Genomic DNA, 25,177 nt, shown 5'->3' with positions numbered 1-25,177 from the left:
AGGTCACCACTTTTTTTCTATTTAATTATCTCCTAAAGCACTCAATGGATTGAGTTGAAACTTTGACACTTATAATAGGTATAATAAAAACTGGAAGCATTACTTTTACTATAGAGTTTCAAGGCTTTTCATGTTTTTCTCTGAAACCGTTCAATGTATCGAACTAAAATTTCATATCTATAAGCTTCAGCTTAATATTAAGTAACGTAGTACATTACTTAAAGATAAATAGCAGTGTTATTATTTTAATTTATATTTAAATTTGGCGCTGGAAACTTTCTTTTAAAATGCACATTCCACAATTGAGGCAGTTAGCCCGCATACATGAAAGCAAAAAAAAATCTTCAAATGGATTCCACCCCTTCCAAATTGCATCTAAAGTATAAGTTAGAATATCGTGAGATTTACACAAAATTTGGTGGTACTAAGATGAAAACTATAAATATATGTATGTACATATATACATAAGTATTAATTCTATTAATTCCAACCTATAAAATTATTAATTCTAATGTAAAAATTGAAGAAGATTTTAATGAAATTTAGTATTTATACATTATTTTTTCATTTAAGTAAGAATGGAATTAGTTTAGAATGCAATTATTGTATTGTGTCACTTTTGAATGGTAATTTTAAGATCATAATAGTCTATATCGAGCTGTGATAGTAAACGTTAAGTGTCTAGTTGGAAATAGTAGGATGTATCGTATTTACCCTAGACCAGGTGTAGTTTATTTCAATATACGATGCACAGAAAGGAGAGGGGAAGGGGATTGGAATTGGTCCGGATTGAGAACCACAGTTGGACACCTTCGTTATAGTAAGTAGTAGAAGGAGACTTAAGGAAATTGCGGTTAATAGAGGAGTTCGACGAAGGCGCAAACGACGTATCTCCCAACGTCCGTTTCTCGTGCCCGAGATGCATTAATGGAATTATCTTTTGGCAAGTCGTAACAACTGCGAAACTGCCCCTCAGGATTGTGTCTGGTCTTGCGTGAAAACTTTCTTCGCATTTGTGGGTACGCTTTTGTGGCAAACTAACCGGAACGAGCCGGTGATTAAAGGTCAGTCGACTATAGCGAGTTCTCGGTCCAATTAATATCAAACTAATCCCATTCGATTCGAGACGTCGACATTGCCGAAAAGGTTGTTCTTTCCGAATAGTATTTGTGTGAACTATCCTGCTTTCGTTTTTTTTCCTTTCCTTTCACATTGTCTTTTTATTATACTCGTGTATCTTATAAAACATTTGGCCATTAACGAAGTGAATTAAGGGGGTCATCTATGTATGTATGTATATACATACATATATCTGTGGAAAAATTGAACGACAAATCATTCGATATATTTCTGAAAATCTTTTGCCAAACAAGAAATTGTTCTGCAAGTTTCAGATCACATCAACGTTTCTAAATGTTTTGGGTATATTCTAAATAAATTAGATTATAATTTATTATGCTGTCTCAAACTAACACCACCGCTATTGCTCATCTATGGAATATGAATCTGTGTACTTCAATATCTAGTATAGTTCTTTATCGTGATCGTTTATAACCGTCAGCTTCCTAGACGCTTTCATTCTTCTTTGTATGTCTACATACATACATATCTAACTCTGCACAATCCATTTTATTATGTCCTATGCCATGAATGCCTATTCATGTTCATCTTTTAGTCACATCTTCCGAACTTGATAATAGAACTTTTCATTTGATACTCTATTCTACCTTTACCACATTACTCATACATTATATTTATCATACGCTTTATACAAACGTTCTCAACATTCTCTGAATGCATTTTATGAACCTTTTGTAGCGTCTAAATATATACTCATAATATTATAAATCGATGAAAAATTTTCACCATTTGTATTTTCTCGCTCATCTACTCGTACGTGTAGTTCAATTGGCAAAGAGCATACTTTCGAAAACACTATGAAAATAATTAATTTTCCATTACAACTTTTTTCTATGAGGAATATAAGTTTACTCGGATGTTATTTGATATTCAATCATAGAAATGCACGCGTATACAAAGATTTTCCATAATGAATATTTAAATTGCACTGCAGTGGTAAGGTTGGAAATGAAAGCTCACAAACGTATAATATAAGGTTAGCGATTCTCCTGAAGTTTGCCTTGTAGCTCATATTGCAGCCAACTTAATTAAAATTGTGAAATTAAAATCTTTCAATATTTTTTCCTCTTTGTTAATTTTAATACCGAAAATTTTAATGACGAATAGGCAACCCAATAATTAGTATGTATTGATCTATAATATTTAGCAAATAGTTGAAAACCACGCGGAAAATTTAAATTTGTATTTAAGAAAGTATATTTAAAATTTCACGCAGAGTAATCGATAATCTACATATATGTATATTATATTTAATGTCATTTAAAAACCAACTACTTTATAAATTCAAAATTTCTTAAACAATAAGCAGTGGCTCTTAGAATGTGCTTATTTGTCTAATTTTTCCACTTATTTAAAATAATAATATTAAAATAATTCAAAAGCAGCTAATCTAATGATACTGCCCGTCAACGTTTCATTCTACAATAGTTATATCAAAGTTATTCGGATTAAACTACTGTGTGAATTTATGTAATTTCACGGTCGAGTTGTGTTGCAATTTGCATCCATTTATTATGCGAGCTTTTCTGCACGCCGAAATTAGTCTCAGACGTCGCACTTTTAAGCTCAATTTAAACTCAGTTGCAAAGCTCATTTGAGGATTTGTAATTAACTTAAACTCTCGGTTTAAATACCCCTTGTTTGAGTGTCGTAAAACAGTAACGACGTTCCACGTCCTCAATAAAATGTATGTAGTTAGTTACACGTCAGACAAAACTAACAAGAGTCATTTTACACGTACAACCACGAGAGTATCTCAGAGAGTATTTCTATTTCAGGAAAAATATATGTATAATACGGACATACATACATACATACGTAGATACATGTCAGCGTAGGAAAATGAAGGTTTTGTATGAAATCAAATTTGGATAATACTATTAGTTTATTATGAATGTTCGTTTCTATGCGAACGCGTCTTCATTCGATTATGATCATTATAAACGATACGCTGAACGAATTATATTATGCCATCGTATATGTAGGTGTACAATATTTGATAGACGTCTAATATCATGTATTCGTTCAATGAGTTAATATTCATATATGGTAATGGAATTGGATCTTCTTGTTATTTTCATCACACGCGTTCAAGTTTCAGCCGAATGTATAATATAATGTACACAAAAGACGAGAGATTCTTATCACGCACATGATCAAAAATGATTATTTTAAGATTGATATTACATGATGATTAGAATTAAAATTTTGGGTGAGATTGAGCCTTGGTGTCTATGAGAATGAATTGATTAGAAATAATACTAATCTTATTTGTTTTTTACTAGAATCATTGAGCAGAATCTGAATATAATCATAGCCAGCAGTATGGCTCGGTGATTTGCGTTTTTGTTAACCATCGAGAGGTTACCGGGTTCGATTCCGTGCTAATCTTTAATGCTGCTGGTCATACTTGGATATTTGTGACTCCAAGTCGACCGTTTCTAATCAGAGTTTGCCAATTTATCTGATTTCATTGTTGAAACGGTTCCTCCATCAAATTGACAACCATCCTTTCCACTATGTCACAAATATCTGAACAAGTCAAAATCCATAGATGTCTCTATGGATTAATTAATTAATTAATTAATAGTTAATTTCGTGTTCTCCAGCATCTCGAAATACAGTGATTTATGTAACAAAAAATGCTGCAATGTTTGTAATTAATTGTCTAGGAAGGTGCATTGAGGTTCACCCGTTAGGCCTTCCTGGTATATGTATACATACCTATGTAAAATAAAATAAAAAACGTCACCGATATCTGAATTTGATTTATGTGCAATATGAACAAATTTATGTACAAGTCAAAATCCATAGATGTTTCTATGGATTATTTAAATAATAGTGTTTTTCAGCATCTCGAAATTCTTTTAATCGATTTATTTAATAAAACATCCCGCAATTTTTGTAATTTGTTAGGAAGACACATTGGGGTTTACCTATTAGGCCTTTCTGGTATATATCGTAAAAATAAATAAATTGAAAACATTACGAATATAATATGGAATTTAAATGTAATGGAATAAGAAAATTATGTACGAATTGATCAATTTTCTACAAATAAGATATTTTGAAGCTCATATGAAAAATTTGAAAATTTATTTGTTTAAAAACGATAATTTGATAATTTGTTTGGAAATTTATTGGTTTAATCATTAACCAGATGCTAAAAGTTTGGATAGTAAGTATATACATACATATTTACATCCAATTGGAATAAAAAAATTAAAAAAAAAAACTTGTATGAAGTCCTTACCGAAACCGTCTACGACATTAGTTGTGGTGTTTCTTTTTTTAGTATCCCATATTTTGAAAACTTATTATACTATGTTAATTATATTGTTTGAAAACTGTAAATGCGCCCTACGGATAAACAAAAAGTACACAGAAAACTTTGTATAGTAAATTTTATTGAACCTATCTTGAAAAGTTTGTTAAAGTAATATAGAATCAATCGAACTTGCTTCATTCCCATTAAAGCGTGTCAAAGTTTAAATCGAAACGAATCGAACTTTTTCCGATACTAGCAAGCTTCGAATTACACAAAGTGAAAATTTAACATCCATATGTACGGTTTCGAATTAAAATGGTGTCTTCAGATCATTTGTGACGACGTGTATGACGCATTTATAGTATCATCCCTTCACATTAGCGAAATAGGTCAAAGCACTTATCTTTCGTCTGAAGTGTATCCATACAACACACGAGTGCGGTCACGTCGATGTGGGGATCTATAAAACCCCTTCTTTCTCATTTTTCCCATCGCGATTTATACCGTATTTACATTGAAACAAGTCGACAATTGGACAACAGTTTAGCCTGCTTGTATTTATATATTTATATATAATATATACATATATATACATATACATATATTCATATATTTCTATAATGTGTTTCGTGTCGGACGAAAAGGGGGCCAACGCGTCCGGAATCTGTAATGCGTTCGGCGTGTGTGTAACACGCGTCATCAATCTTAATTTCTTATGAACGTCTCTGAAGTCGGGAAAATATTCAAAGCCTCGACGACGACGTGCATAATGAAGATGGAAACCTTTTCAGTTATTGTCAATAACTCCGATGATCAAAAAAAATTTTTTTTTTGAAAGGCTTTTGTTTACGAAATGGCAAGGTCAAAAAACATCCCTTGTACGAGCCCGCTTATAGAATATTATTATTAAGTTTATACATTCATGAATCATATTAAAGTGAGTCCCCACAGGCGGAATATTGACTTTCTATTATGAAATTTACACATCCTGAGCGTTGATTGTTATATTTATCTCGTCGCTGATTACATAAATATTGTATCGTGCAATTGGCCAAAGTTCAATATCTCCTGAGTGGTTGCTGGTTTGAAGCCATATATGTACATGTCGAACGTTTTCCTTTGGAGTGTTGGATTTATGTATGTATGTGTGTTTGGCTTTCCTTTTTGTTTTCTTGTATACATATTTTAGTTTAATTGTTTCAATATAAAATTATGGATGAATTTAATAAGCGTGTCAAATATTTGAAGTACGAACTTTGAGATTGAACTTTGAGTACAAAAGCATTGCTTACGAATACAAAAAAATCTATTCATGAGAAAACTGATATATTAAAGGCGACTATTTATGAGAACTTGACGTATAATATACACATAAATGTATTCAATAAATTCGTATACCAAACTACTTTTTGAAGATTCAATGCGAAAATATGTCAATTTTTATGATGCACCATTACAATTTATGAAACATTTTTTTACTGAAGTTGACCATAAATTTTCATAAAAATCATATACATATAGTATAAATGTATGTATATACCTACACTTAGGTATTATTTATAGATACAATTTGTCATATTTACTTGCATGGTGACATTTTGTGACGTGTAACAAAAATTAAATCGTTTTTTACAAAAATCAATATTTTTGCTTCATGCACTCGTATCTTTATAAAAAAATGATGCTTCTTTTTATCGTTTTTAATTAAATTGCATTCGATTTTCTTGCGTGTCAGCCGCAGATTTACAACAGGTCGGCTTGTGTTGTTTTGTTGTGGTGTGGAGCAAAAATAGTCGTCCATTTTACCTGTCGCGGGGGTGAATTAATGCAAATGGCCACCCTCCGAGAGCTTTGATGGGTAAAAATAGTTTGAACAAAGGGCAATTAGCTCGGTTCGGCGATAAGGGTGTCCCTTCGTATTTATTATTATAAGGAATGAAAGCGATCGATCGAAGCCCTTAAGAGCTCACCTCAGAAACCAACCCGCACTTCAAGTTTATTAAGAAAAAATAATAACACCGAGATAATTTTTAAAGGCATATCGTCGACGAGAACTATTAATCAAAATGTGTTTTTCGGTGCAATTTCTATAATAGACATGACTTTTTTATCACAGTTGAGCGAAAGTTTCAACTATCGACGATTGGTTTTATTTATACACAAATTTTGATATCGGAATGGAATCTAAAATTAAGCGCAAAACAACATGTTTTTAAATAATAATGAACGGATTATTTATTTAAAACTATATTTTAATTTTACTTAGAGACACAGTTGGATCAATTAAAAGATACGAAATTTTAGTGACTCGTTTTAATTTGTCTTGACTTGTCCAATTAAAATCCATGTAAAATACAAAACTCTTAATTCATGGTTTAAATTATTCATAAAGTTATAATCTTGAACTTAAATATTGTCTTTTCATGTAGATATATTTTGACTGACTGTCAGAAAAGTTTCCGCGAAAAATTAATGAAAGAAATAGCTCCAAATATTAGAGAGTATATTTTAAATAATTCAAAAATTAAACAAATGTGATCACTCCATTAAGTACATGTATGTATGTGTACATAAATACTACGATTTCATCCCAATATACACGATTTAAATGTTTTTTTATTTTGATGTTGTACTATAATCGATTCTGATATTTATAAAATGAGAAGTATAATTAACATTTAAGTTTCTTGGAAAACTTTGATATTTTCGTATTCTATGATTAAAAATTCATGAAAGTATTTCTTTATAATGCCTGTCAATTAAATGATCAATTACATATTACATCATATTAATTTTAATTGGACTTGTCTTGAAAACAAATTACGTCTAATCAAAGCCTGTCTTTTTTCTCTATAATTAGCGTTCAATTTTTTGTGTGAAATCTTCCATTATTGATCCAATCACGTAGAGATTTGTATGTAGACAAATTTTTCATCTGATTACGATATTTATCGCACGATAGGAAAACTTTATATTTTGGCATAAATGTAAGTTCTCTTAGCCAAATCTCTACGTAAATGTTATTTAAAAAATGTCTTAGTAATTTTAAAATGAATTTCGAATCAAAACCAAGGACATAGGACAGTGTAAAAGTGATGTTGATCATATCGACTATATTGGGTATTTTCGCATAAACATTAAACTGAAATTAAGCAATCGTGTCGTGGTTCGATACGACAACGATCCTGTGGCGAAGTGTGATCTGGGGCGTTTGGAAGAAGTGGTGGTGTGGTGACGAAGATGATAACGATGGTGACGATGATAAGGAGACAGTAGCGTTAAAGCCCAAGATGGAGAGTGGGCGAAGCACCCCGAACCGGTTGGAGCTGAGAAGAGATGTTTCAGCCGAGAGCGACGTTGACAGCCCTGGCCAAGGGGGCATCAGGGGCAAAGACCCGGTGCACAAGTGCCACAGTGACCCGGGGGGCGGACGCTCCGAAGGGGCGCGCGCCCTCCGACAACACCGCCCCCCCGCGGCCCCCAACGCCAGAAAGTGCGTCCTCACCCTCGACGGATACTCGTACGTTATAGGTAAGACGCTGTTATACTATACCCTTTCTACAGAAATCGATAGGTCTACCTCAATTTCAATATGTGGGGCGTTAGTTTTGAAACTTGGGATATATGTACATATTATAAATTTAAGAAAATTAGAAGTCGATCTATGTTAACGGATGTGATTGGGATGGGAAGGGTGCTATTGAGCGTGATGCTCGAAAGGTCATACACCTTTCAATAAACTATTACAAATACAATGACAACTGCAAAGTTCAGAGCTTAAGAGGGCTGGACCCCAGCGCCTTGTCCATACAAACGTATTAGACTTCTCCCTTCCTCGATTATGGCATTAGAGAAATTATTTGTTAATATGCTATGGATATCCACCATAAACACCAAAGGGATGTTTCAATTTTTTTTGATAAATTGATTGAATATAAATAGCATATTAAAATAATAATTTCTCTAGTGCAATAATTGAGGAAGGGAGAAGTCTAATACGTTTGTATGGACAAGGCGCTGGGGTCCAACCCTCTTAAGTTCCGGTTGAATTGAAGTATTTTTAAATGGAAAAATAAAATATGCTTTTTCTTTAAGATTTTAAAATCGAGTATGATACATTTAGTATGTCACTCTAAATAAATCATATTAAATATTATTAATTCTTATATACGTACATATTAATTCTTATCTACATATTTTGTCATGTTATAGCCTTTATTCTTTTCTTTTTCATTTGTTTTCCTTATATTTATCTTTTTCAATTTTTTCACAATCTTTGTAAAAATCTGTTATTGGACTCGGATGTTACATATATTATATATTTACTATTTGTTTTTTATACATATCTATGTAGATCCTGTTGTCTGTTGATTTTTCAATAAATAAAATAAATTAAAAAATAAAATACATATGAGCCGTCATATTTGAAATTGGCCAAGTCCACTTTTCTTCATATCGATAAATGTCTAACAAAACATTAATTCTAATATTTTGCGTTTTACAATATTTAAAAATACTGGTGGCCTGTAATACATACATATATAAGATTGTTCTGCTTTTCCGAGATTTTGGACATATCGAATTAAAAGAAGTGATTTGTGAATTATGTCAAACTGAAATAGTTTTTTTGGGAACTGAAAATTGGACTTCCAACACTTTAACGGTTCATATATGTATATAATTTTAAAATGTACTTTTATTTAATATTGTTAATGTTATATAATGGTAATTTTTTTCGAAAATATTGTAATTTTGACTTTATTTCATATGTACGTACAGGCCAGCTCGTGACTTTAAAACGGTGGGGCACGAGGAGGCTAAAGCTTCACCCCCTTCGTTCGTGAACTTAAAACATTTATAGTAAAATTTTATGCAGGGAAAATTACTTTTTTTTAACAAATTATCGATTTCGTTCATAATATGTTCTAAAATAGCAAAAATGTGATTAATTCAAAATGGTTAATGATAAAAATAACAGAATTTACTTATTTGGATTGGCAATTTCATCATATGTAAGTATCGTGTATTTTCCGAATAGTTTAGGGAATATCTACGATCGGGGCAGGAGTATTCTGCCCTAAAGAGACCTGTACACATCCAACTAAAAGTGACCATCTGTATACGGGAATACAGATATTTTTTCTCTACCTCGACGGATTACCTAAACTAAACTAAACACACAGTACCACTCTCAGGTGCGAGAGTAGCAGGTAAACTGAAGCTGGCAACCACGGGACCACGACAGATAAGCGACAGTCTCGAACTGAATAATTACGAACCGGTTCTGCTCACCGTTTGGCAAGCGGGATATAGAAACACTTGGTGACTCTTGACGAGTCACCAAGAATATACAAAATTTATTTAATTTTTAGGTTAAGAGAAATATGTGTGAAGCAGTGCCCCTCCTGTGTACATATGTACATATACACTACGACTCTATCTATTAGCACTTACAACTTTATAGAATGATCAATTGTTTTTAATTCAACAATAATTACCTAAATATTAATCAGGCTCAAAATAGATTGATAATTGTATTATTATTGTATACACTTAATACTCTCCTTATCGAAAGCGAGGCCTTTCTATATACATATGTAGGTAAATACGTATAATATAATAATACAAAACTGGTATACCCGAATTACGCGCACTAATCCCGTCGGCTTAATCTTGCCAGGGTTGAGCGTATTTCGGCTTAATTTTCAGATTTATTATCACAAATTTATCACAATTGAGATACATATTATACGTATACGCCCTAATTGTGAAATGAAATTAAATATCATATCATATAATGCGGAAATTTAACGTAAACGAATAAAACGTACCGCTCGGCTCTGAAGATTCGCCACGACTTTTGCGCAACGCCACCAATTTATTTTTGTTTACCAGTCGGAAGACCGACAAAAACGACAGAGCTATCATATGTATATTAGTCGAGTTTTCAGAGCCTAAGCAAACCGACGAAGGGGTGGGGGTCTGGGGTGGTTGTTCACCATCCGAAACATATTTGAGCAAATATTCCGAATCCCACTCGTAGTAAAGAGCCATTTATTATTAAACGACGACGCACCCTGCACGAAAAAGAGGGTGGTGGGTGATTTCTGGGGGCTGTTGGTTTGTTGAAACCCACCTTTCCATATCAGCTTAAGCAAAACAAACAATTAGAGTTTATTATTTAAGCAATTAAATGCCGAACGATGATCGAGACGGCTGAAATATCCGCGGTTGTCTTGGTAACGTCTCCTGTTCGGATTATTTATATTGTGTGTATTTAAGTACATATATAATATGAGGCTTCTGTCATTAATTAATACTGTGCTCAGTTTCACGAATGATAATAACAGGCTGAGGAAAACAATATAATTACGATTAATTCAATCCGCCCATAGGCAAAAACATGTAGAACGTTTTTTGGGTGTAATTAATTTTGTTTGTATATCGTAATTGATTTCGATATTCAATTATGAATCTTAAATTTGATTGAAGTGGAGACAAAGGCGAGAGAAATTTTCAATTATTACTTTTTTTATTCAAAATTGGAAAATTAGTGCTATGTGAACTTGGAGCTGTTGCAATTTTTCATAAAAATTAATAGATTTTCTTGCAAATTAAAATATGGAATAAATTAATAAGAATCCAATTTGATTTTCAAAATATTAATTTGATATTTGAAATTTCAATAAAAATTGTATATCCTTTTTAGGGTGGAGATAATTATTTATTTTAAATAAAATCCCTAAAAAAATAGAGTTAGAACATGAAATTTTTATTAAGACACTAATACTAATTATTACTCTAAGAATTAATATTTTTTTTAACAAAATGCGGTTCAATTAATGTATATCATATAATATAGTACCCAATTACACATATTATATGCAAAATATTAAATAAAATAAACACTGCTTATCCATTAATATCAAAATAGTTATTTACTTGCTCAAAATTAAATGAATAGTACACATATGCAGAAGTTTAATCGCAAATATTTTTTTCATTAATTTTATTACATTTCCCAAAACTATGTTTTAATTTTCTACAAACGTAATTAAAACCGTTATACGTAGGTATGCTTTAAATATAAGTCAAACAGCCCGACATGTTAATTAAAGCAAATATTTACTGAACAAAGACAAAAACATCGCAAAGCACGTAGAGGATCAAATATCTCCTAGCTAAATGAAAATTGTTGTATAAATATTCACCAGTGGAATATTTGTAAACTTATGATTACACGCTTCAAATACAATATCAGCACGTTCCTTTAATTATAATTATGGAATGGTGAAAGGGCCGAATAAGTGTCGAATATAATAGGGAGAACACGCCCATTAACTTCTCTTCGGAATGGTGAAGAACTTAGCACTTCTCAAAGTGGGATATTAGCGGTCACGCGAAGAATTTTAATATTGTACAAGATGGGGGGAGAGTGAGGGTTATATTATAGTAATGAAACCCCTGATAATAATAATTTTACATTCAGCTCGGATGAATAAAGAAGTGTGCGATGTGAATTAAATTATACCTAGTCTCGAATGTATATATGTATACTAAGAAGGATTTTAATATATTCGAATCGTCTATAAAACTGTCCCGGAATGACTTAAGATTTTTCCAACCTATTCCCGACCTCGCCATAACGTCACGCTCTAATCCAATTCCTTATGCAAATCGCGCAATCAACCGGCGAATAACTCTCCCGTGGAATTAAACCTTATAACTTCTCTTTCTTTCGTGTTTTTCTTTTTGGTTGTTCGTTTTGAAAATTGTTGAAATCTTAATGTGCTTTTTCCGTCTTTCGCAGGTATGCAGATTTGTAAGCTCGATCGAGATTTTATGCGGGTACATGTAAGTTCGTTGATAAATCGGCGAATGAAAGTGAAAGAAAGCTTGAATCTAAGGCAGCGGTTTCCAAACTTTATGCTCCTACGCCTCCCTAAAAAATTTTTTTTTTCCGCGCCTCCCTACCTTTTATTTTTTAATAGATATAATAATATAGACACGTTTTAAATAATAAACCTTTATTTACAAATAAAATACTGAACTCTACAATAGACAAAATAATAAAAAGGTTTTGCTATAAAATAAATTTATACGAACACGTACATATATTTATTTTTATATTAAATTACTAATTAAACTACATCTAACACATCAAAATTGAATGCGAAGGATGTTGTTGTTTATTGGCACTAAGTTTATCAAATCTTGGGGGCAATATGGAGTAACTCCTTTTCGACTATTAACCTGGCTCGATATTTGGTTTTCATTGCAGCTAGTGCCTAAAAGCCCGTTTCGCATAACTAAGACGTTACGAACGGTAGCAGCACTTGCATTTCTTTGCAATACAAAGATTCATACTCTCCACTAAGATTCATCCAAAATTTAATTATGGTTTCATTTTGAAACTTTTGTTTTAGTGAGCTATCGCATGATAATTCTATCAATTTTTATTTTTCGATGGTTGTCAGCTCGAATTCGTCTTCTTCATTGTAGTTAAATGGATTCTGTATCCACAAAAACTTTGAGAAATCAAGGTCTTTGAAATATTTGGAAAAATGCAGCACTAAAACATCCAAGTGGTTGGTAAAAATATTTTTACTTGCTTCAATATTGGCTGTGGCCCAGAAATCTTTGGAAATTGAAAACCTATCCAACTCATTCTTTTGTAAATTTGATTTCCATAACTTTAATTTTTTAATGAAAGCTTTTACTTTGTCTTTTTGAACAAGTGGGTGTATTTGTGATCCCTGCATTGATTTATTTAAACCGCTCAATTTTCCAAAAATTTCAACCAAATAGGCAAGTTTAACAATAAAATTATCGTTCGTCCACAAATGTGCCTCTTCATGTTGGTTTTCTTCGAGAAAGGTTGCTATTTCTTCTTTGAGTTCAAACACCCTTTAGAATCATTTTTGCACGAGTTTGCCAGCGAACTTCACAATAATACAAAAGTGAGGTATAATTAGCTTCCATACCAGCACACAGCTTTGCAAACAGCCTTGCTCTCAAAGGACTATTCTTAATGTAGTTTATAATTTTTATAACTTTTGTAAAAATGCTGTTCAGTTCCTCTTTCATATTTTTTGACAATAGAGCTGCTCTGAGAATCATACAGTGTGTCCAGATAGCATGTGCTGCTTTCTTTTTGACCAATGCTTTAAGACCTGCTTTGTGTCCGGACATTGAGTGAGCTCCGTCGGTACACAGTCCAACGCAATTATTTCACTTTATGTCGTTTTCTTCAAAAAAACTGTCTATTATATTAAAAATTTTAATGGATGTGGTCTTCCCAAGAATGTGTTTGCAAAGTAATATATGTATCTTCTAATATATTATTATCCGCGACATATCGAACATATGCAATTAAATGGGCATCTTTAGCTAAAACAGAGCGTTTGCAAAGGCGCAATTTTTAAAATCTTCTTCTCCGGATAATTTTTTATAGGAATTAAATGTATATATAAAAATGAAAGAAAAATAAAAATAAACATTCATGCATTGAATTTTTACTGTTAAGCTACGATATGAAGTTTTATTTATTTGTAGATATTATGGTATGAAAATTATTTTTTTATTAAAAAGTTATGGCGCCTCCCCTGGCAATAGTCCGCGCCTCCCAGTTTGGAAACCGTTGATCTAAGGTATTGTATTCCGATCTTATATGTACATTTTTCATACAAACATTTAAAATTCAGTCCAATTTCAGTCCTAACAAAATCAATTCTAACACATGTTTAATGCTAAACGTTACACTTAAATTTCAATCTGACATCCAGGTAATTTTTTTTTAAAGCTTTTCATTGGGTTTAATTCACTAACACTGTTCGACACGAAAAATGGTTCAGAGACAAGATATGACATTTCTTATAGATATATGCCCAGTAAACACGAATCTGGTAATAAAAAATGTTGATTGGCTAGAGATTCGGAGATATGTGTTTTTTAAATCGCGTGATTTTTCTATATCTTGGTGTTGTTCGGTCGATGTCACAAAATCTGTCAATTTCCTGTTCAAAATGAATATTGAAATATATAGTCGGGTATTTTATCTTTCATTTGTAGTACTTTTTTTCTTTCAAATCTCTCTAAGTAGTCGTCCAGTTCAAATCAAAAATCAAAAGTATGTATTTTCACTTGGGATTTTTTCCCACTGTTAATACTATTTTATATTGAGTATTTTCTGTTGAAACATGTTTATTGGGATAGTGGTTTGGCTACATTATTTCGTTTAAAAGGGTTAATTGGTAGTGTGCTGAATTTTAAATCGGTAAAATTGTTAGCTAAAAGTTCGTACTAGTATTTACTCGTATTTACACTAATCTGAATTTAATTAATAGGGATTATATATTAAATTGTATAAATAAATATTGTATTATTGTTAAATTGTAACAATAATAACATGAAATATACTAAGAAAATAATTTAGCTTTCCCATGAATTATTTTCGTTACAAAATGTCTTCACATCCCGATTATACCTACATACATACATATGTACATTTGTATTAAAAACTAGTATTTATTTTTATTACATTGCTCAAAGGTTCTTGAACCTTTTTAATGACATTTTAAATGTGCATTACATTATAAAATACAATAGCTATAGAATAAGTTCATTTATTTGATCTGTGTGAACATATATGTATGTATACATATGTACATATGTATGAACAGTCAGAATTGATTCAAAAGAGTTTCAACTCAAGTTTCCCTCAATTTTCCAACGTACTACCTTTACTATATCACTCTACTTTCGATCGTTTCGCCATTTACTATTCGGAGCGTTCATATCTAAATGTTGGATGAGCTCACTTACAAAAGGGCTCCGTATATGTACACATTATTGATCATGTTCCAATACCCACAGTAACAGAACAACATTCCATTTTATATAAAGTTCGATTTATCATATAATATGATTTAGTTATTTTTATTAAACTAACACTTAAAGTGGCTTCTTGAAATCTTGAATGACATGCAGCTGAACATTTCCGGTCAAAGTGAATATAAGGTATTGAAAGTTTTCCTCGGGGGATATCTGCGACTGCTGTTCAGAAAATGAGAATGGCATTTTGCAGCTTGCTATTCAGCGTGTCTCTGGTTTTCCCGTGCATTTTCCTCGACTACGACGCCAAAGGTTATTACCGGAAGTGGCGCGCTTTTCCGGCGACTATGCCTGCAGCCGCACCCATTCGTTACAGCTGGAGTGGTTCGCATGTGACGTTTACAAATAAATTTGTGTGTATGTATATATGTGTCAATTTGTATATGTGAGGGTCTGCTCGATAGTTACTGCTATCACAATTTGAATATTATACGATCGACAAATTGCACTCGCTCGCGTTTCGTGCTTGCTCGTAAATTGCCCAATTTGGAATTATTTTTCACAAGGAATTTTTCGGGAAATGTATCGCTATGTAGGACGAAAAAATGGAATAACGTAGTGGCATAGGACATGGAAAACATTCTAGAGGAAAAATTATATGAGTTTTTTATTTACTTTTTTATTAAAAAAAAATTATTATAAAAGTTTTCACTTTATTTCAAGACCCAAGTAAATTTTCTTTGGTTAAAATTATTGGATGAAAGTTTTTTATGAGGATTCAGTTTATCTGTGGATATAAATATACATATGATTTTAAATTAAATAATAAGTTATAATTTTAACGCATATATGTATATTTTATTTATTTATTTCTATTACATACATATGTATATATGTATGTACTTGTTGATGGTTAATTTATTGAATTTGTATTGAATAAAAACACTATTTTCATTTAATGCGTACATTGTTATTCAACATGTTAAATTGTTTCGTAGAATTGCTCTGAATTTCAATAAAGTATTAAAAATTTATATTTTAAATAATATGCTGTAAATAGGTCATATGATAGTACCTATGTATATGCGTGTGATGTCTGTATAATACATATATGTATACGACTGTATAAGTTATGATGTTTTGATTGAAAATGTCATAAATTTTCCCACTTCTGTGTATGCTATTATTTTCAATGGATTTTTTCATTGCCACTGATATTGATAACCGAGAAAGGTCTGTTTAATAGTTCGTTGAATTCTCGGTGTACAAAGGGTACAATGGATTTAAATCTGTAGTCTATTGCCTATAACAATCACATGACGTAACGATATTGCCATTTACGTAGATACTTATTTATTATGCAAAGAGAAAATAATACCATGAGGTTGTTGCATTCCATACAAATTCATATGTGTAACAAAATTATGTCATCGAATCCAAATTCACGTAACATGAATTTAATTTTTGCAATATATCTTCGGTATTCAAGTCAAAATAAAAAACTTTGTTTTGAGAAAATCAATTTATTTCAAATATCAAGAAATTTGTAGATCCTTATTTTGCGAACAAAATCATTATCCATTTTTTGACTTAAAAATTCAATATCAAATCAAACTCAATACAAATTCAAAACATCTAATTTTTGACTTAAGGCTTTTTACCAGTATACCGGTAAAATATAAGTTGTCATGTGAGATCTGGGCAGATATCTTTTGGAGATATTATACATACATGCCATTCATAATGTTTTACATTGCAAACACGACTTTTTGTGTCATTTTTTTGTATTAGAAAATGTTTAGGAATTTCAAAAATGTATTCAACCCGTTTGTTAATTAATTTGTTATTCATTAGTTCATTCATTCGGACATTTCTACGTCTTTACAAATGCAATTATACCCTTTTGTAACAAAACAATTATATCTATACATACAACTGTACGTTTCCGTTTATACATATAGTCTTCATGCGTTATTCATTTGGTATAACGTGCAGAATAATATTACGTGGACCTTAGGGATTTTTATTTCACGTACATATTATCTATCATACAAAAATGGAAAATTTCAGAAAAGAATCGCAATCGGATGTACATAGGGTTGCCACCTCAGACCCAGCTATCACCTGGAGATTATGACAAATAACAATTATTATTGATTTACATTTTCTTTATAGAAATTATTATCGCATTTCGAAATTAGATAAAATAATAATGTTCAGTCACAACATAATATGAAAATACTTTTTACCATTTTTATCGGCAAGTAAATCGAGCAATTTTATAGAAAAGATATCTTCCTTCTATCAGATATGATGATATCTGCCTTCATCATGAAGGCAGATATCATCATACAATTTATCGGCATCTATATTTACGTATTTTGCACAATCTAAAAAATCTTGGTATGTATTTCAAATTTTGGTTCTTAAGACTGATTACTGAAATATGTTTGAATAGGCTGTTTTCAAAATTATGAAATTTCCTATGTAATCAATAGTATCAAATTTTCGTACACTTGATATGCGCCACGTTTTCAGCTCTACATATGTATATACGCTTTGCATATACACTAGTTATTTATTTATTTTTAATATACAAGTATACCATAGTGTCTTTACAGGTCACCCCAATATAAACACATAAAAAAAATAAAACAACAATAAAAAAAACAAATAAAATAAAACATTAAAAAAATTTGTACATAAAAATTAAAAATTAAAAATTGAAAAATTGAGAATTAAAAATAAAAAAATTACAAATTATGAATTTCTTATATACGATTTTATTTATTTTTATAATTTTTTAGGGGATTTACTACACATTTAGAGAAATAACACTGAAACTCGGAGCGCGGATACGACTAGCTCCAAAGACTCCGGGTCATAACCATAGGGGTGGCAACCCTATATGTACACAATTTTTAAAAATATGACCGATTAACTGAACCTTTAGCAGATTATCACTCAACTCCATAATGTGAATATAATGAAACAAAATATTCCATGTAAGATTTTAGGTTTTTTTAAAGCATAGGTAAATCGACTACTAAGGACCCGGTTACATCAACCGACTGAACCTCAAAATAGGTGTAGGCGTAACAATATCTCCGTTGAGGGTGTGAATAGTACTTATAGTACCCATTCCTATATACACACGTATACTGTGTAGTATGTAACAAAATACAGTTGGGTAACGGTCAATTACGCGGTCGGCCTCTCATGTTTCCTTGCTCGGTGATTAGTCGACATAAGCCCGAGAACACCCCCTCACTTTTCCCATTAGAATAGCCTCCCTCGTAGCAGCCCCCCGCATTCGATGAATTAAAATATCGACTTTTCCTCGAAGCGCGCTGTTATGCGTGTATGCAAATTCTCGAATGAGTCTGGATTTACGTGGAAATTCACTTCCGGTGTGGTGGGAGGAAACTTGCATAGGAAGTGGGTCGTTTGTGTCAGATTGGTTCTGTTGGATTACTGTCCTCACTCTCGTAGTTGTTTCGCGTTAAAGCTCTTCGTTAACGTGAAATTCACTTATGGAAAACGCTGCGCAAAGTTATATCCACTGGAGAGTAAGTTTTACATGGTCGGTTGACTCGATCTTTTTGACTTTTGTTCGTTGAGCTATTTTCAAGAGTTCATTTTAAAAATACATTTATAAATATATATAAACAATAGCATATTAAAAAAAACACACACATAATACGTATACGTATATTAAGTGCCATTGAGAAAATATTACTTTTAAAAATTTGCAAATAAGTATTCCAATTAGATGATATGGCTAATATCAAACTGCGCACAGACGAGGATAATTAACGTGAAACATACACTATTTGTTCGTATAAACAAGTTAATTAACGGCCGTAATTAAAGTCGTCTGTTGGAGGCTTTTCTTTAGATATATGTACATATATGTATGTATGTATGTCTAAATTTAGTGAATAGGTACATGAAAATTGATCTTTTGAAGTTAAAAGGAGAATAAAATATGAATACAACTCATTTATCAATTAACCAGGACAATGATGTTTATTACAAAAATTAATTAATTTTAAAAATACATACATATTTATGTATATTGTATATTGAAATATAATATTCACACCATTCCAATTTAGAAAAAGATTATTCGCAAATTTAAATTGTTCTGCTAAGATTATTCGGAATTATTGGGAAATCTATTTTTCAAGATTTTTTTACCGTACATATACAAACCATGTTAAATTGAGAAAACTATAAACATACATATTTATATTTAAGAACTATTATATATGTTATATTGATTTCATACTAGCAGTGGAAGTATACTTTCACTGGCGTTTTAGGGAATTAATATTCCGAATACTTTTTATTTCTGCTTCTACCTCCAACATTTATTTCTGCTTCTACCTCCAATAAAACTTTTTCGGTGTATTCTTCAGCTTATTAATGTTTAATTACATTAGAAGTCAAATTTGATGATCTTAAGACACCCCGTTTTCAATGTCCTAATTTGTGTGATATGCTTTCACCGACTGAGTTCGCGAAATCATACTTCTACTAGTGATGGTATAATTTCACAGGAGAATAAAGATTTACTGTGACATATGTATATATGTAAGCAGTAGATTCATGCATATTTATTATGTATTATTCTGATTAAATGTATTTTCGGTATAAGGTCTAGTATATATTTAGTTTTGTTCAACTTTTACTGTATTCAAATTAAATTTGATATAGTTTCATAAATAAAAAAAAGTAAATATAGACCACAATTAATACAGTTGTAAATTATTTTTAAATATAAATTTATTCAGTCCAAAGGCAAATATTTTAATTCAATTATATATGAATATATAATAATTTTATTTAAATTTGGATTACAGCCAAATTGTGTGTATATTAAATAGTATATACATATATTGTGTCATTAAAATGAGAGTAATATCATAAAAGCGTTAAACGTTTTTAAATGTAAAGTTTGATGTTTTTAATCAGAAACATCAAAAGCTTTCAATGAAGGTAAATACCGTTAATTATAAAATCAATACTGTGCAAATAGCTATCAAAATATATTAATTATTTTTTCATTCATCCAACATGAAAACATATTTTTTTATAATATGCATATATAATAAGTATTAATTGTACCTTTTTAAAATAGTAGATATTGATAATTTTCCATACACTTACAACATTGAAAATTGTGATTGATACTTCTCGGTAATTCAACTCGAGTCTTCTATCCACCGCAATTTCACTCACTGTCATTCCTGACGGGTAATTTTCCCATTTTATCCAATTCACTCAGACAAAAGAAACCTACATAAGGATAATTCAATGAAACCCATGATATGTATAATATATTTATGGAACGGATTTACTGGTCAAATATTAGGTAAAAGTTATCTAAATGTGTATAGCTTGCAATATGTTATTCAAATCCACATAATCATCCGGACTTAACCCTTGTCATAGAATTTCCCACGAGAGGGCCGTTGCAGAATCAACCACTAAGAAACAACCCACTTGAGACCACAAATTGCCCAACGCAATTATTTCAAAACACGTATATTGAATTTGAACATTTTTCCGGAAATGAAATATTCTTGTCGAAAATAAAAACTGTTGATTGACGTACGATATTTGTTCGTGTTTGTTCATTTTTATCATCCCACGCGCTGTACTTGATCCCCGTATTTGATATTTGTATTCACGGAAACCAGACAAAACGTTCGTTTTATATTACGTTATATGTATGTACATATACGCGTGCTTTCGAAATGGAAAATCCCATTTTGTACGGAATATATTTTGGTTTGAATGTATTCGTATATGTAGGTGTATTATAATATTAATCAAATGTGCGTTCTCCTCTTTTCCGTTTCGCACTCGAGAGTTTCCTAGAAAGTTCCCTCTTAATTAACATGCTTAAAACAAATTATAAATCTTAGGAAGCAATTAAGATAACTAGCAAAAACACTCACTGTAATCTGTACAGTCGTTTTGCGGCGTATCCTCAATGTGCCACGTTTTTATCGAAGAAATGAAATAAGAAACTCATTGAAATTCGTTTTTAGATGTGACGTGAATTCTATAATACGTATTTTTTTTTTTATTATTTTTTTATTTTTTTTTTACATATATACCAGGAAGGCCTTACAGGAAAATCCCAATGCGCCTTCCTGGCCAATTACAAATACAAATGCAGCATTTTTTATTATAAGTCGTTGAATTGCGAGACACTGAAAAAACTCGCAAATTAACGAGACATCTATGAATTGTACATAAATTTTTATTGTACATCCATCAAATTTCAAATAGTGGTGACATAGTAGGTAGGAAGGATTTTTAGCCAATTTTTTTTTCCGGGAACCGTTTCAACAATGAAATCAGAGAAAATTGGCAAACTCTGATAGGAAACGATCAACCTGGAGTCACAAATCCAGGTCTGACCAACAGTATACTCTGAAAAATTCATTTTTCATTCAGGGATAGAACCCGGCACCTTCTTGACGGTAAGCAGAAGCTTAACGTCCGAGCTATGCTGCTGGCTATGTACATACATATCCAAATACGTCGAATTTTCAGGGTTGAAAACGAGATTAGACATTGATTCGAAAGCGAAAGATTGATCTATTTATGCTAATAAATATTTAGTAATATTTTTGATGCATTGAATTTTATCTGGTGTATGACGAAGCATAATTCTAAAGCTTCGGCATCACAATGAAATTAACGATGGATATATGAATAATATTACAATAGAAAACCTTTTATCAAATTTACATACACATGATATATTAAGGGAATACTCTGTAAATTATAATATATAATCCAAAAGAGTAATTTATAATCTCATAGCTTCATATGGTTACAAAGAAATATATTCAATTTAAATTTTTAAGTTTAATTTAATTTTCAATTTTGTATTGTTTTTAATGTACATATGTACATAGAAATAAAATATTTTTAAATAAACTTAAATAATATCGTATTACTTTAATAAAGAATTAATCATTATTACATGTATCTAGGATTTTTTACAGATCAGCAATCTTAATAGATAAAAATTTAGGAAAAAGAACGTTCTTTATTATTAAAAATGAAGTAAAATTTTTCAAAATTAAAATTTTTATATGTACTTTAAGATTTGAATCGCATATTTTCATTTAATATTCGATTTTTGTTTAAAAATAGCAATCTTTTGATTGATTAATACAGAAGTCTCCAAATATTTCTTGTCTTCCCACAAAAGCTTCCACGTCTGAAATTATTTGATCATTTTCTACGCTTCGATGATATATTGATTTATGTTATTCATTCCGTGTAAATATGTATTTTATTTTATTTATTTAAAAAAAATCAATACCACAGAGACTTGACAGGTTGCCCCAAAGCGTCAATGTGATTATAATACAAATAATAAAAATCATAAAAATTACAAAAAAAACATCATAAAAAAATAATAAAAATCATAAATAAAAAAAAACATCATAAAAAAATAATAAAAATCAAGTAAAAAATATGTACACAAAATAAAAACAAAGAAATAAGATTGAAAAATTTATATCGTGCTATTTAGGATGTGTTCCACCAACTCAACATAACTGGCATCGAATAGGTCCAAGTAATGTGCCAGTAAGTTAAGGAGTCAAACAGCTCTCGAGAGGGGGGAGTTCATGAGCACGTTTGATTTAGCCCTAATTGGCAAAAATATATCATGTTTTCTTAAAACTCTACGATTTTCCGGGGCCCAGAATTTTAGTTTCTCCAGGATAGTGGGATTGTGAATCTCTCCTCTAAGTAATTTTACGAAATGTTTCCCAAGAAATAAATCTCTTCTCTTTGCCAGGGAGTTGAAACCCAAAGATCCCAAGACAAAGGCACTAGGGAACATATATGGATAAAATCCAAATGTCTTCAGATATAAAAATCTAAGGAATTTCCTTTGGACTCGTTCCAACATTAGAGAGTAACGAAGTTGATAGGGAGACCATATAATGGAGCCAAACTCGAGCACACTGCGAACTAATGTACAATATAAGAGACGAATGGCAGTGAGCCCTAGTTCGGACGAATTACGGATTACGAATCCAAGGATTTTTGTTGCCCTATCACAGATATTCTCAATGTGAATGTTGAAACTCCAACTATTTTCGAAGACTATTCCCAGATCAGATATAAATAATTCTCTCTGAAGAAGAGAATCATGAAATTTATACGGATATTTAATAGGAGAACGAGAACGAGAGTAAGAAATGACCCGACACTTTAGGATATTGAAGGGAAGTTTATTAACATTAGCCCATTCATAAATAGAATTCAAATCCTCTTGCAAATAAAGAGCGTACGTACATATGCATGTACCTACATATGCTATTTATCTCTGATGATATCTTTCGAGCTCGTCAGCGAGGTAATAATGTACCGTACATTTGGTTATATCATGATTTATCGTCATGTGTGCATCTTCTCTACTTTCATATCCAAAATACCCATACATCGTAATTTGATCATATTCAACAAAAATAGATAAAAACCTTGGCATTGAAAATGTTCTCGCTATTGAACTCGTCTACGACCATATTATAATAAATTGCTGAGATCGAAAGTCACTCCCAAGTTCGAAGTGTACGTGGTTCAGATAATAGTCGTTCAATGTGACCCTTCAAGATATTCCCCATAGTGATAATCGTCGTTATTTATTTTAAATATACCTATACATATGTACATATGTATATAACATTGATGGTGGCAATTTGAAAGTCGGTCACTACTTTCTTGAGCCACAATTTGAAATAAATAAACATTTGAATATTACACATATTTATATTATAATATAATAGTTGAATTTTGACAAAATTATATAAACTAAACATATCATAAATATATAAAATTTACATACATGTTTAACGCTCTGTATGTATCTATATATTATACAGAAGTCAAAACCAAAGCCTCATACTGCCTAAGAGGAATGTCGTTCGATAATATTAATTGCCTAAAATTAAACATCATAATTGTAAAATTGTTTAAAAATATTAAATCAAATACACATATATTAAAAAGGCTTACCCCGCAACTTTATCTGAAGACGAGCTTTGTACAACAACCTTCATTACCCCTGAAACATTAGGGAAATAATTCAAATCTACATGTTGTTCCTTCTCACCAATATTTATAACCACATAGTAAGAATTGGAACCCGACAACCACCTAAAAATGTCCAATTAACATTAAAGAAATTATACGATCAATTTTAAGCAATTTCACGTAACAAAAACAAAAACCTTTCAAAGGAGAAAACATCATCGTTGAACGCGACAGAATCGAATCTTCCATACATGAATGTATCAACACTTCGAAGAACAACCAAATTCTTATAGATATTATAATGACTGTTGGATTCAGATTTCTGCTTTTTCAAATTCAATTCCACGTAGTTTTCATTTACAGGCAACCAAGTTTTATTTGCAGTTGAGAAACCTATCAATTCCACATTTAGAATTTATATTAAAAATATAAATAAATATATATATCGTACTGAATTATTAGTTCAATTTTATACCGGCATTTTCTTCGTCATTCCATTGGAACGGTGTCCTAGCAGGATCACGGGACGACATCCAATAATTAATAGGATCATCCGTATTACAAGCCTGAGGATCTTTTGTGTCCTCCCATGTTATGTTAGTATTAAGCATTCCAATCTCTTCACCCTACATACACACATACAACATACATATAACGTACAAATCTACATTTTACTTGAATTAGAATTATGTTTAATACAGACGTTGTATGTAATTCCAACTCCTGGCAGGAGCATGTTTATCATATGAAGTCCATCTATTCTTTCAGCACCATATCTTGTACCAACACGCCACTTGTCGTGATTTCCAATCTACGATTAAAAATGATCAATATATTCAGTGAATGAATACAAGGCTAATT

At 31.2% G+C, this 25,177-nt stretch overlaps 2 protein-coding genes across 18 annotated transcripts in view; one reads left to right on the top strand and one right to left on the bottom strand.

Moving 5' to 3' along the window:
- LOC143918159 (dual specificity calcium/calmodulin-dependent 3',5'-cyclic nucleotide phosphodiesterase 1A-like) overlaps window positions 1–25,177 on the top strand; it is a 183,445-nt gene that overhangs the window by 92,767 nt on the left and 65,501 nt on the right. For 9 of the 16 annotated variants that reach the window (XM_077439899.1, XM_077439894.1, XM_077439901.1 and 6 more), the window contains exon 2: window positions 7,482–7,939. The exons of 5 other annotated variants lie outside the window; for them this stretch is intronic. In XM_077439899.1, the coding sequence (XP_077296025.1) occupies window positions 7,699–7,939 (241 nt within the window). In that variant the 5' untranslated portion in view covers window positions 7,482–7,698. Of the gene's footprint in view, window positions 1–7,370; window positions 7,396–7,448; window positions 7,940–25,177 lie in introns of all 16 variants that reach the window. 2 more of the 16 variants (XM_077439895.1, XM_077439896.1) reach the window with 2 other exon arrangements.
- LOC143918162 (maltase A1-like) overlaps window positions 15,939–25,177 on the bottom strand; it is a 50,331-nt gene continuing 41,092 nt past the window's right edge. The window contains exons 7-12 of one of the 2 annotated variants that reach the window (XM_077439902.1): window positions 25,020–25,127; window positions 24,792–24,942; window positions 24,514–24,709; window positions 24,299–24,439; window positions 24,129–24,224; window positions 15,939–16,028 (exon numbers count right to left, since the gene is read on the bottom strand). In XM_077439902.1, the coding sequence (XP_077296028.1) occupies window positions 24,158–24,224; window positions 24,299–24,439; window positions 24,514–24,709; window positions 24,792–24,942; window positions 25,020–25,127 (663 nt within the window). In that variant the 3' untranslated portion in view covers window positions 15,939–16,028; window positions 24,129–24,157. Of the gene's footprint in view, window positions 16,029–24,128; window positions 24,225–24,298; window positions 24,440–24,513; window positions 24,710–24,791; window positions 24,943–25,019; window positions 25,128–25,177 lie in introns of those variants that run through there. The other variant, XM_077439903.1, reaches the window with a different exon arrangement.

This window comes from Arctopsyche grandis, chromosome 10, assembly GCF_051622035.1.
Source record: "Arctopsyche grandis isolate Sample6627 chromosome 10, ASM5162203v2, whole genome shotgun sequence".
NCBI lineage: Eukaryota > Metazoa > Arthropoda > Insecta > Trichoptera > Hydropsychidae > Arctopsyche > Arctopsyche grandis.
This window is presented reverse-complemented; position numbering and strand designations above follow the sequence as displayed.